We start from the raw sequence: 14,582 nt of genomic DNA on the forward strand, positions 1-14,582 counted from the left end.
TTTAACTTTCTTGTTCTTTCTTTGCTAGTTTATCTCAACCTGAAATCATTACGTCTCAAGTTTCAGGTATAGGGTGTTGTATTGCACATACATATAGGTTAGGACATTCTGAATGTTATTCTATGTCGTTGGGGAATCTGGTTGGTCAGTGTTGGACTTTTTACTCATGGAGAGAAGGGACAGCAAAATTATCTGTAAAGCATGTGAGACAGTAAGACTTCTCTGCTATTGTTGAAGTTAAAACTTTATTTTAACACATTTCACTTTAAGGACAAACTTTATGAATGAACATAAACTTCGGATGATGCAGATTCTTGTATCTTTGTCAAGCAGGTATCTGTGTTGCAAAGTCACATCACCTAAAGTTAGAAATTGTTCATCCATAAGGTGTGCTCTTCTTCTTCAACTTCTAAAATTGCCTCTCAAAGAAACTACAACATTTTCAGTTACCAGTACCTGATGATCAGTCAGTAAGATCATCAGGTCATTTCCAGATTAGAAGACAATCTGCCATTATGTTACAATCTCTACTTGTAGAACATGAACATCCTACACATCTTGAACTGTACCTAGGACACTCACAGGACATGGAGTCAACATGGTGGGCCTGGAGGGTGTGAACAACTACTTTCTGTTTCAGGTTTCCTGGGGAAGAGCTTCACAAGACACATCAACAGAATCTGGAACTATGTCGTGAAGGGTGCATTTGGGAGCCTTGTTTTGTCTGTTGTGTTCCCGGTGTTCTGTGTCGTGACCTCCAGTGTGTCTCTCATCCTGTCTATAACATCACCGCTGTGGTAAGCAGGAACACATAGGAGGAGTAAACACTCTGTGTGTTTGTACTCAGCCACTCATGATTACTCCGTTCACTGGTTTGGGTTTGTTAAGAATTTCTAACAGTTTAATTAGCATTTGAAAGCAAAATTTGTTGCATGAGATTAGTATTATTAATCCTTATATTTGTGTTTTTGAGACTAGTTCATATTTATCAGTGGAATGTTTTTGTTGTAAGGGTCCATTCATAATTTATTACCAAGGTTGTGATGATGATTTTTGTGCAGAAGCATGTGCGATGTGAAGCCATCTGTAGTTATCTGATTGGCATCCTATTAACTTTTGAGAAGCGATGGTACATTTTGGAAGTAAAACAGAAGCAGTAACCAGTAATACAGTACCCTGCTATTCTTTGACACAGACACAGTTTATCCACACTGTGTGTAGGTTCATTTGGTGAACCACTCACTGTAAGAATGACAGTGATTTGAATTGTGTAACCAGGATGCATGTAAGCTGTAGGATTGCAGGATAAATTTAAAAATCTGTGTCAAGTTTCATGCAAATAGAGTTGAATTCACTTGTGCAAGATACAATTGTAAGAAATGTAACATTCGAACAACACTTCAGTAAATACTGTGTCAGTCATATTCCCTGACTTGTATCTTGAACAAAAACAATAATCAGAGCTAATCATTGTAATATCTCAAGGTATTTATATTCAAAATCAAATGTGGGATCATGAGGGCTGGTGGGGTAGCCCGGTGGTTAAAGCACTCGCTCATCCCGCCAAAGTCACTTAGAATCCCCACATTCTGTACAAGGTGACAAAGCCCTGGTGTACCCTGCTGTGATATTGCTGGAATATGAAGTGGCATGAAGCTAAGTTCAATCAATAAAATCTTTGATCTTATGACCAGCTTTTCATGGAGTGCTGAAATAGTAAGGCCATACATAAGCTTGTTGTCATGACAGCGTATTTATTGCATTGAGCAAAGTTTTAGAAATCATTGCGCCAGTTGGCCCAGTTTTGCTGAAAGCTGGACGTATCCCTGTGTAACCATATTACAAGGCACCATCTTCCATCATTCATTTGCCTGCATGTGTTCCTGTACATCCACATGTATAACATGATGACTTGAAAATCCTGTCTGTGTAGTAATCCTATACAGAATAGTTTGACAAGGTGTCAGTAATGGTACATTCTCTGTTTCTGCTCCAGGGTTCCCCTTGTGACTCTTGTCGTAGAAGTGGGCTTCTTCCTCATCTATGACTGGGACTCTCCAGGTATTTGCATGTCTAGGAAGTGAAAGATGTTAAATGAATGATGCATCTTATAAACCAGTTTAAATTACTCTATTGAGTCAGTTAGAAAGAAGAAGAAAATGTTTTGGTTACTAGTGACATTGAAAAAACTGAAATGTACAAATAGTACAAGAATATATTAATCATGAAATGAATGTGCCAAGACATTTGTTGATGTCTTTTTCAGAAGAAGTCCTGATTGGGGTACATATAAGCATTTCAATGTCCATTAAATATCCCTACGACAGTTGTAACTATTTTGATAGTGAAATATTTACAAAACAAAAAACATGTTTCTGTCTTGTGGGACCACCTTTACAGGGCCCCCCAGGCCCCCTACCGCCAACTGCAGGTAACTCTGGCCATCTACCTTGCACCTCACTTTTCATGCTGTCGTTCGACTAGAACGTCGTGTGTGGTCTATTTAGAGGGTCTTTGTGCTTTCTACCTGCGGAATTATGAGTGAGAAAGAGTCAGCTACTGTATGTATGATTCCTTTTCTTTTGCATGGGCATTAATTGGGATTTTTTGGCTGAAATTTTCATGCATAAATTGTTGTAACTTTGAGGGTCGGGTCCTATCTTCCTGTCATGTGGCTGGCAAGGTGGCATCCTTTATGGCTTCTTTTTAGTTCGGGAAGTGTTTCGCTTGCGTCTCACTTTTTCCTGCAGGTTTCTTGTTAGTATGTTTTTACATGCTAAGATGTCTTAACCCATTTGTTCTTGTTTCAGTCAAAACGGGTAAGTTGGTTACAAGACTTTGTCTTTTTCATAGCTTTGTGCAGTTATATGCGCACACTTGTTGCTTGCATTTATCCGCTTATACCTTAAAATGAAGTTGTTTAGTGGGGTTAAATGTATTTTGGCAATTTATTATCGCCTGTGCGTTAATATTTTGCTTGTGTGTTCAATTGCGTTTTCTGTACATCAGTTACCATTAGTTTGGTTCTGATTGTTACAGTCATGCCTCTGCGTTACCTACTAGCTGGCTTCAGGGGATAAGCGGGCTAAGTCCGGGGATAAGCCTGTTCTTTCCCTCTTCCCTCTACTTCTCAAGTGCCCCCAGCAGGAGCTCGGCATCCGTTCCTCTGATCTTGGCACTCTGGGGTCGTTTGAGAGAGAGAGTAGGGGGCACCCAAGCCTTGGATCTAATTTCAGACATGGGTGCTGTCCCTTGGGGTATTGTCAGATCCAACCTCCGGCTCTGCTGATGCCCTTCCCGCTGGATCTGAGGGTTCTGTACTGAGCTCCGACTCGGGTGCAGTTCCGCTTGTTGGCTCCGTTTCATCAGGTCTGGTACTGTTGGTCACCGGCAACCTGACTGGTGGTTCTTGAATGCCGGCTTGCCGCCTGTCTTGCTTATGCTCAGTGCACCGGGGGTCCCTGCTTCGGCAGCCGATCCCACGGCGCCCTGGTTCTTCGGTGAGCCATGCTCTCCTGTTGTTGACGAGTGCGTCTACGCCTTGATCGCGCTTGGAAGGTCATTTGGCCACAGTCAGGCGTTTGCTTACCGTTCCTTTGAGGAGCAGTGTCAGAATCGCACATCGCTGTCCTGCAGAGGCAGCTGGTATCATAGGAGACGGGTATGAGGAAATTATCTCATCCACATTAGCACGACAGCTCATGGAGGTCTATTCACATCTGACGCACAAATCGATTTGCTCTTGCACGAGTCAGATGATGTGTGCAATGATGGGCCTCCGTAAGCTATGACTGTCTCTGCCTTTCCTGCTGGGCTGTACCAGTTTCCACGGGCTTTGACAGTAGTTAAGGAGGCCACGGAGGTTGTTAGCAGTTCAAGGACTAAGAGCTTGCTCGAACAACCCTCCACCTCTTGCACTTGCCTTCGGTTCTTAGCTCGAACTACCTTGTGACTCAGTCTGAGGATGAACTGAAGTGGACTGATGCACTACAGGCACGAAAGAGCAAGGGCAATGTGCAAGGCAGCTTCCCACTTAGCGAACCTCCTGAGCCCATAATTTTCCCGTTACAAGCGACAGTCTCTCTGCCATCAGCCGGGACATTTTGCCTTTTGCCCGAAGTCTGCCTCCTGTTATTCCTTTGGAAATGGGAGGGTCACGTCCAATCCCTGGGTCCTGACCACACTCATGGATGGCCTCCTGCCTCAGTGGAAGTGAGAGCCTCCTCCTTTTTGCCGGGATTCGCTACACTCCAGGGATGAAGTCGATGGAAAAGGTAGACCCATTCTAAATCTCAAGTGTCTGAACAGCAAGATAGAGGTGCTGTTTTTCGAGATGGAGACACTGCGGTCAGTGATCTCATCTGTTGAGGCAGGGGATTGTCTCCCGTCAATCGACCGCAAAGACGCATACCTCCATGTACCGATGCATCCCGAGTTCAGGAAATACCTCAGGTTTTCCGTTGACGGGGTTTGTTATCAGTTTCGTGTGCTCCCCTTCGGCATCTCCACGGCGCCAAGGGTGTTCACCAAACTCATGCTAGTACCAGCTCAGGTTGCCAGGGCACAGGGAAACTTTTGTTTCCCACACCTGGACAACTGGATCCCCAGGGCACTCTCCCAACACCTAAGTTGAGAATCCACACAGTCGGTGGTGGATATTCTCACAAGGTTAGGTTTGGGAATCAAGCATGCATGAGGTGACCAGAGCTTGAGGTGACCTTGCACCTCACATGTGCTAGAATTGAGAGCAGTCAGGTTGGTGTATGAACACTTCGTGGATCAGGTTCAAAGATGTATGGTTGGTGTGGAGATGGACAACCAGACAGTGATGTCATACATTCTGAAGCAATCCAGCACAGTGTTTCCGTCACTTCTTCAGGAGGCGTGGCAGTTTCTGCAATGGTGCGATCAGTTCAGCATATGGGTTATGCCTGTCTATCTCCATGGGGCGGACAATGTGCGTGCAGATGCGCTCTCACGACGTGTGCTAGCACCCCATGAGTGGTTGCTCGATCAGGAGATATCCTGGAGTATCTCCCAGTTATTCAGGTCTCTGCCTCTGGGGTGACAAATCAGATACCGGTGTTTTGTTCTCGGATTCTGGATCAGAGAGCGACTGCTGGGGACGTCTTCCATCTTGACTGGACAGACAGGGTGTTGTGGGCATTTCCGCCAATTTCCCTGCATTCCAAAGTCCTGTCCCAGCTTGCCACCCAACCAGCACAGCTACTAGTGCTTCTTGTACCTCTGTGGTCGTCTCAATGCTGGCTCCCGGTAATACTCAGGTCTCTGGTGCAGCCGCCTGTACTATTACCACAGCAATCGAACCAACTATCCCAGAACGGCCAGCCACACCCCAATCCCAGGATTCAGTGGGTGGCTTCCTGCATCAGTTGCAGGCATAATTCTGGCTTCGCGGGGGGATCCCATGAATGTACAGTATGAGGATAGATGGGCCTGTTATGCATGCGTGTGGAAATAGAGGGATTTTCGATCCCTTAGTTGAAGTGTTGGAGTTTTTACAGTCTCGATTAGAATCCGGCTTAAGCCATTTCTACTATTCGAGGCTACTCCAAGGCTATTTCAGCTTTCCACATACCCGTTGAGGGTGCCTTGTTGGGACAATGCCCCTTGGTACAGCGTTTTCTTGCAGGCATGGACAAACTGCGTCTGGTCATTAGATGGACAAGTCTTCCATGGGATTTGTCTAGAGTATTGGAATGGTGCCTACTCCTATCGTTTATGGCTTGGCCAACCTGTCGTTACAACTATTAAGTTAGAAAAAATGGCTCTTTAAGTGGCGGTTACGTCTGGTAGACGTGTTAGCGATGCACACGTCATATCTTCAGACCTGGAACTAACTGTGTTCCATAAGGATCGGGTTAGCATATGCTCACCGGATTCATACCCACCAAAGATCGATCATTCGCTTCATGTGACAGCGCCTATCGATCTACCTGTGTTTATGCTGCTGCATCTATAAATACATACCATAAGGCTCATGTATTAGACATTAGGGAAACTTTATAGGGAAAGTTTATATTAAGAGAACAGCCCTACTCTGTAAGGAGAAACAGCTATTTTGCTGTTATGGTGGCGGCAAAGCTGGCTATCCGACTAACGGTATCCCGATGGATTGTATCCTATATGTGTAAAGGCTTATGTCCAGAAAAGGGGTTGAAAGCTCATTCAGTGAGCAGTGACCACATCAAAATTGTATGCCGCAGATCTGCCCATTGAGGTGGTGGTATTTGGTGATGGTTTTTTAGTCCCACCCCCACCCCGCCACACACACCTTTGGCTGGATGCCTTACTTTCCTTTCCATTTCCCCGCTTTGCTTGCTAATGTGGTATGGAAAGGGTTCAGTTTGGCGAGTTTCCCATATGTCCACATCTCCAAACTTTGACCTGGGTGGGTGGGGTTTGTCATTTGGGATTTCCCAAATTCTAACCAATGGGCATGTAAGCTTTGACAAGTGTGTCCTCAGCTTTGTCAAGTCCCTGACTTGATTGACATCAGCGGTCAGGTGACCAGGTCGGTGCCTTTTCTATTTCCGTGTGTTGTAGATTTGCACTTCGATCGAATGGACTGTGCTGTCAGACAGAATACCACTCCCAATTGTTTAGCTTAGGGAGTCTGTTTAATGCTTCTATGTACCCCCAAGGAGGACTTCTTCTGAAAAAGAATTATACAAACGTGTAGAGGTTATGAATTTTTTTAAGAATATCCTCCTTGGGGTACGGCCTCTCTCTGTCTTATATGTTCAGCATGAAATGTTAGGTGCGAGGTAGACGGCCAGAGTTACCTGCTCTTGGCTGTAGGGGGCCTGGGGGGCCCTGTAAAGGTGGTCCCACAAGACAAAAACAAGTTTTTTGTTTTTAAATAATTTATTATGAAAATAGTTACAACTGTCGTAGGGATTTTTAATGGACATAAAAATGCTTATATGTACCCCAAGGAGGACATTCTTCAAATAATTCATAACCTTTACAGGTTTGTATAAACTGCATTGGCTGTGATGGTGTTCCCTGGATATTCAGTGTGCAAGGTTCTATATGTGAGGATCCTTGGCCCGATCCACAAAGCATATGTGCTGCAATATTCATTTGGCAATGACAAACTATGTACAGTGGAAGCTGTCTAAATTGGCACTCATTGGGCCTGAAGAAATAATCTGGTTTAGAAAGTATTGGATTGCAGAGTTGATGATGAAGGTACAGACCACAGACAGGACTGAGATTTTATGCCAGAGGAGACAACTTGCTGGAATGGACAGATGCCAGTTTTGACGGCTTCCATTTAAAATATTTTGTAATGCAACGAAAACTTTATGGATCAGAATTGGGATCTGGAGAACTTCTTGTTGCAGATGATCACAGCAACAAGATCTGTGTCATCCTGGAAGCACTCATCTGGAGGATCCTGCTCCAGGGATGTGTCCAGCCAATCGCTGCAGCTCTGTTTGGTGCCATCTGTTGTCCTCTCGCCTCACTCGCCATCATCCTGTGTATGTAATACTTCACCACATGTAGCTCTTGAGATAGTCCTTTGTCAACATCCAAAAGTTAGCAGTGAGAGCGTAATGTAACTAAAACATCTTTGAATGGCATTTAGAAGTGATACATTTGTAGAGGAGAATTTATAGCTGTCAGCACCTTCATTATGTGGAACAAACAGTTATGAATTTATGGGTATAATTATACATGTATATCAGATGGAAGAGGATGCACATGCTCTGAATCATTTTGTTCATCATAATGCGGAAACCAGCATTTTCTCCTTTACTTTACTACTGAGACAAAACAAACTTATGATAAATACAGAATATACTTGACATGCAATTATTATTAAAATTTTTTTTGTTGCTATCATCATGAAAACTTGTTTTCAGTTGGTGTCTTGCGTCGAGGTGGGAGAGGGTTGTGGGATACCTTCATGTTTCATGCTGTCATCAAAAGTCGAGGGCGCGTGCCGGCTGGTGATGGGTTTGTCGCTCGTCGGATCGCAGGTCCTGGGCTTGCATCCAACTACTTTTTCCAGGTGTGTGTTGATGGATGGAAAAATTTAAACAGATGGAGAAAGGATAGGTTGGATAAGGAAATAGAAAAAAACTGTTTTTTTCTTTCACATTTATATTTAGATTTGTGTCATTAGTATGTGTAAGTATGAAATATCTGTTAAACTAAGTTCAGCCTAACTACAGTCTCAATGGTAGGGAGAAAGGAAAGGTATAATAAGGATGCTACTGAGGAAAGATTAGTGCACCAACGAACAGTGTGTTATTTTAATAGTCTAGAATGACTTATAAAAATATCTCTTTGCTCACAAAGTGACTTATTTGGAACAGACCGTAGCTTTATGCAGATCAGTGTACGATTTAGTTGTCCATTTTGATATTAGACTTAGCTTCATTATGAACCATATCTGACATAAAAAATAGGAACTTTAATACTAATACTAAGGATGAAACTACTGTGGAGTGTCACTATCACTATCAAGACAAACAAGTAGGAGGGGTAGTCTCAAAAGCAAAACCAGGACAGGTGTAGCGAGTAGGGGTTGGGGTCAGGCAGGCGAATAGAGATATCAACTGAAATAAGATAATCCTATGGAGGAAATAAACTGGGATAGTAACAGCATGTCATAACAGTTTACAAGTAACATCCAGTCCTGTTGATCTGGTTGATTGGGTGGTCATGCCATTTATATATTTTTTAAGCATTTAATAAGATGGCTGAATTATGCTCTTTCAGGGGTATCATACTCTTCTCCTTACCTGACCCATGAAGGTCCAGGTTAGAATAGACCTTCAGCAACCCATGCTTGCCATTAAAGTCCGGACTCGATTATTTACAGGCCAATGCCATATAGCTGGAATATTGCTGAGTGCATCGTAATACTAAACTCCCTCACTCACTTCTCTGTATCTGAACATTACAGTTGCTCTGTCATTCGTCTTCTCCTCAGATCCTTCCTGAACAAGCCCTAGCAGCTGTAGAGGCCCGTCTTGAGTTGGATGAACTGGAAGCATGGAAGATGTCTGTCCTACGGGTCATTGAACAACCACGAGAGGACTACAGGTAAGTGTCTTTAGCCTTGTTTTGTTCACTCCGTTACATAGATACAGGTATCAAAGGGGTCAGGACAGTCTGCAGGCTCTGTTCACAAAGCGATTATTGCACCACAACTGTCATCAGTCTATGTAAATTATGGGAGTGATGTTCACCTGACTGTTCATGGGATGTTGCATCAACAGGATCTGAGTATCTGGGTCCACACAGAAAGTCAAAGTGTAATGACAGCTTGAAGCTTGTGTTGAAGTGTGTGACTTACAATCAATGCTATGATCGCTTTGTGGAACAGACTCCAGAGCTTCCTTCATATCACTTTAAATACTGTGTGCTTGGAAAACTCTTTAGAGGAAGAAGACTGTTTTAACATACAGTTATTTGCCAGCAATTACAACAAGATGGTGGAATGTTGAGACACTGGATAACCAAGTTAGAGAAAGGCTGATACTTCTATATGTCTGTTTTTCAGATGAAGAATATTCTTAAACTGAGAGTTGTGTAGCAAATATAATTGTAGCTACATTGCTCAGCACTAACTCTTCTTTCATGATGGGTGCATAATGGTTTTGAAAGTGTGATGTTTGAAATTGAGGAAACATGGCATTTGGCATGAACATTTGAACATCACTCCCATTATGTCTCATGAGTCTCATGCAATGTGATGACATACTGCAGTGTCTCATGATATCAAAGCATTCTAGAGTTATTTCCTGTGGCTAAAGTTTTTCTGCCCACACAGAAAAGGAGTGCCATGGAAACCCGTGTATTTCGTGTTATCTGTTTTCAAATATGCATGGGCATCAGGTTCTCCCATTGTGTATGCAAATCTGAAATAGGTGTGTCTTCCAGTTAATGGAGAGTTTTGATGTCCTACCCACTTTTGTTTCAGTATTATGTGAAAATTGCTGTAATATTTACCATGCTCCAGGTATTTGGGCAGTGAAATAGCCCTGTGGATACAGTGTTTGCTCATCACAGAGAAGGACCTGTTTTCAGCGTTTGCATTGCTTTAATTTGCCAGTTGGCCATCAGGGCCTGTTGCCGCTCCTGGCTTTAAAATCTACAGACCCTGAATGAAATCTGCAGGTCCATTTTGTTAAAGTCAAACCAATAAAAACAAAATAGACTGCACTGGACACAGTTTCACACTGTTTCTACAAAATCGGTTAGTGGAGCCTATGGCCCCAAGAGAAGTATTTATTTGAGACTGGTCTCGATATTCCTATGCACAAAGTGGTGTAATACTCAAGAGAGCAACTAACTATTTTGTCATGAAGGATCATGGATGATTCCCGAACATTAATAGAGAAAGATACAAGGAAAAGATTCCAGTTGTAAAGGAAACAGATTCTTTACTGAAGGTCACAAGGGCCTGTAACTATCTTAAACTCCTGGTTACAATAACAGTTGGAGCTGGGCCTCTGGGTCAGCGACTATTTCCAATGCTGCCTGGTATGATTCTCAACATGGATACCATATCTGGGCCTACTTGCACAAAGCGATCTTTGTGCTACAATGATTGTAACTCCCATTCTCCAACATAGGCTTAAGATAGTTGTAGTGCTAATATCGTTTTGTGCAAGTAGGCCCTGGTGTTGGTTTCCTCTCAAACAGTTTAACACCATACTCATTCTAAATATCATGAAGATCAGGGTAAGAGATTTTCATATACCCATGCTGATTATTAGAGGAAATGGATGGGATCGGGGTCCCAATAATGTAGATGGATACTCCTGGTGTAACTACTGGATTGCCTTGTCCAAACCTGATTATTTACAGACCACTATGAAATGGATTAAGCAATCCCAGAATCTAAATATTTGACCCACACTTGTGCAAGGTTGTTCCTGTGTCCTTCTAATTATTTTTGTTGCAGCATGTTATGGTATACAATATCTGTAAGTGTCTCAGTGTTTCTGTCTTTGGAAAATAATATACATTAATAATGAATACTTACCCTCACACTATCATTATTCATTTCATGTTGGTCAACACAGAAAGTTGTGCACATTTGTGTGAAGGCTGACATACGTATTGATTTTACAAAGAAAGGGCTCATACGGGCAGGTAGAGTGAAGTATTCATAAAATCTCAAAGGAATATAGAAATTTGGCATGTGTAACTTAGGGTGTAAATTCTTAACTGTTAAGTTTCAGATAAGGGTCTATCTAGCTATGCTTCAATACTGTACTAAGAGTTTCTTAGAGTTTACAGTATTTTGGGGGTTTTTTTGGTGTATATATCTTCATATAACCAAGGTACATTTCTGTACACCAAGATGTACCCTGGTGACAGTCGTTATACAGCTTGCTATCAACACAGTCAAGCTGACAGCAGCATGGTACTAGATTGACTGGATGAGTTTATTAATCAGTGGGTGTCCCTGTAATGTAATGCTGTGGAACAGATCGTTGTTGAAGAGGAAGCAAGTGTAGTGCTCATATTGAATGAATGTTATTCGAACTAAAAGTGCTTTATGGTTCAACTTCTTTATTATACAAGGTCACTAATAAAGAAGTTGAACCATAAAGCACTTTTAGTTTGATTCCTCCAACTTCTAAATGCCTTTGAAACAACTTATGTTATTCGAACATTTAAAATCCATCTCGCATCATGTACAGTCATGACAGATTTTAACAGAAGTTGGCAAATTGTAAGTGTGGGGTGGAACTAGTTTTGCGCCCCGTTGAATGGTTTGCTAAGTGGCTTCAGTGGTGGTCGGGATGATGGCTAGGGTGTAGTCAGGGAAAATGTATAGAGAAATACATGGGGTACATTAAATGTGTACCACTACAATGCAGTGTTTGCCCTGACGCAGAAAACCTGTGTATTTGATACACAAATAATATTTAATAAGCAGTGAATTTAAAGGCTTGCGTCATTGTTGATGCAATGCTCCTTGGCCCTTAGTTCAGATAATCTAAGCTTGTTATTTGCTGTTCTTAAAACTATACACTTAGTTTAATGTTTGCCAATGAACTGCTCAATGCTGATTACATACCTGACCTGCTGTACCTTGTTTTTTATGTTGTTATATTAAACAGTCACAGTGGATGGCTTGATGAAAGTTCCACACTGAAGTTGACTCCCCAAAACATGTCCAAGACTGCCTCTCATGATGACTCATGTCAAGAGCAGATACTGACATTGTCCTCAAGGGATGCTACAGTGTACCTCATTCTGACTCCATTTGTCATGACAGTCTCAATGTATACAATGTACATTGAGCTTAATAACTGATTTCATATTTCAATATTTTAAGCTGTGATTACCAAATGCCATTTGCTTTGGGTTTGAATCCCAGATAGGACTCACCTAGATGGGACTCAATCAAACAAAAAGTACTAGAATCAGTACTGTACTGAGAAACTGTAATCCCATATACAACATATGCAAGTATTTTAAGCTAGAGTGGCACGTTGAAGATAATCAAAATTGCATTTCAAACATGCGTGGAACCAAAAATAAATTGTATTAGGTACTAGGCAGTTATGTACCCCTCATACTTCTGTTGCATCATCTAGTAATGAGGAGCTGATGGGGATTTTGTTTATTATGACTTGTTTATCATCACTGAACTAATTTTTCAGAAATTCTAAAAGTATTTTAACTTCCTATTTCTTATATCATCTCTGTTCCCTTTTGGGTTGTTTTGAAAGTCAAGTACATGTTGAGTATGTGACAAAATGAAGTGTTGCCATCAAGGGAGAGGTAGCTGAACATTTCAAGCTCCACCAGTGTCCATGTTATGTGTTTGAAGTGCATGATATTACACCAAGAGGCCTCACTTAAGTAGAAAAAGGCATTCTTACTTCAGAATGTTATCTCGTATATTTGTAATTTTGAATCTCATTGTTCTTATAATATCAAACATACTTGTGCTAAACACCATTTATCAGTTTAAAAAATGCAACAGTCGATCACTTAATCTTGTTACATTTTACCCAAAGAAATATTTTTATGTTATACTTTTATATCTATCATTAAAATCGATTATTTTTTTTTAATGGAAATGGCAAAAAGTTCTTAACAAGTTTGCGATACTTCCCATGGGCAAATCCTCACTTCAATTATGATCTATACAAATGAGATTGGACCTCATAACCTGAACCGGTTTGTTTCCATCCGTCGCCAATTATGCTCAACTTTTTCCCCACTGTCACAATTAACATAACCTGTGCTTGAGGATGACTTGGTGAGTCATGTTCCGATTATCAGTCACGTTATCCAACTGGAATCCTGGCTGGGCTCATCTGCCCAAACCTGTATTTGCTGTTTGATTGCCTGCCCCGTTTAGTCTGTTTCACTCAGTGTGATGGCAATGTCTCTAATCTCTCAATAAGACACCATCCATTTCAGTTGTCAATTTCACATTTATTATGTTCATTGCATGACGCATAAAAAATTAGACAATTAAGGTCGATTGTATGAATTTCATGCTAACAGGTGGACAAGAGCTGGAGTCAGAAATGAAATGGGGCAGTTAAAGTTCTGCTGATTAGTTGACAGAGTTATTGGTCACTGCTGGAGGCTACGGGGAATGATTTCGGAGACATGTTGAGAATTCTAGAACATTAATACGCTGGAAACCTGTTAATCACTTTGGTAACTTGAGGTCATTCTTGTGCAGAGCAACAGGGTCTTCTTCTTCTTCTTCTTCTTCTTCTTCTTCTGATATGCTGATGCAGAATGGTTAGATTAAAGATATACTGTATATACAACTGCACACATGCAAGATGGTTCAGACTGCATAGAAGTCCATATGTTCAACTCTATATATTGATATTCAAGATCAGTTTTATGATGAGAATATTTAAATGTACGTGCAAGAACTTTTGTGAAAAGATTGTCGTTTTGAACTTTTCAGACTTTTTACTATATATCCAGGTAACCTATAAAGTTGTATAAAACCATCGTTTGGTGCTGAAAACTACTTGTTATTACTGGTTAGATTTTCACAAAATCTTTTGAAATTTAGAACTAATAATACTAGGCTTTCTGTCGAAGTAAGAAGCTGGCATCATGTCGCTTTTAATGACTGTAAGTGTTTGACGTGTAGCTGATGCAGCGGGTGATATATTGTATATTATTTTGTGTAATTATGTATTACTAAGTTACTACCAAAATGTTTTTGTACAAGACTATTTATTATTATATATTATTATTATTCTAAATTTCATGATCCATTTACGGAAAGAAATTACTCAGTTGTTGATAAGCCAAGTAAATATATTAAATGTATCTATGACAATCTTCAAAATCTCATATTACTTTGTCTTTTTTCATGCATGAATGTCCAATGTACCACTGTGACTGGTTTGGTGAATAAATGAACGGGACTGAACTCAACTGAACTCAACTGAACTGGTATATTCAGTTCCAGACAAATCATCATGAATGTCATGCTTTGCATGAGATAACCTAATGGCATTATGCCAACAATGTGGCTACAGGTTAACACTAATCATTCTTCTATAGCCTCTGATTAGCCAATCAATCAGTTAGAACAG

General features: G+C 41.2%; 1 protein-coding gene across 1 annotated transcript in view; it reads left to right on the top strand.

Annotated features, from left to right (window-relative positions):
• The window catches only part of LOC137284620 (uncharacterized), a 161,484-nt gene that overhangs the window by 21,934 nt on the left and 124,968 nt on the right, over positions 1–14,582 (top strand). Inside the window, exons 21-25 of the mRNA XM_067816510.1 lie at positions 641–797; positions 1,997–2,061; positions 7,371–7,508; positions 7,893–8,041; positions 8,969–9,081. Coding sequence (XP_067672611.1) covers positions 641–797; positions 1,997–2,061; positions 7,371–7,508; positions 7,893–8,041; positions 8,969–9,081 — 622 coding nt within the window. The remainder of the gene's footprint in view (positions 1–640; positions 798–1,996; positions 2,062–7,370; positions 7,509–7,892; positions 8,042–8,968; positions 9,082–14,582) is intronic.

The sequence above is a fragment of the Haliotis asinina genome, chromosome 5, assembly GCF_037392515.1.
Source record: "Haliotis asinina isolate JCU_RB_2024 chromosome 5, JCU_Hal_asi_v2, whole genome shotgun sequence".
Classification (NCBI taxonomy): Eukaryota; Metazoa; Mollusca; class Gastropoda; order Lepetellida; family Haliotidae; genus Haliotis; species Haliotis asinina.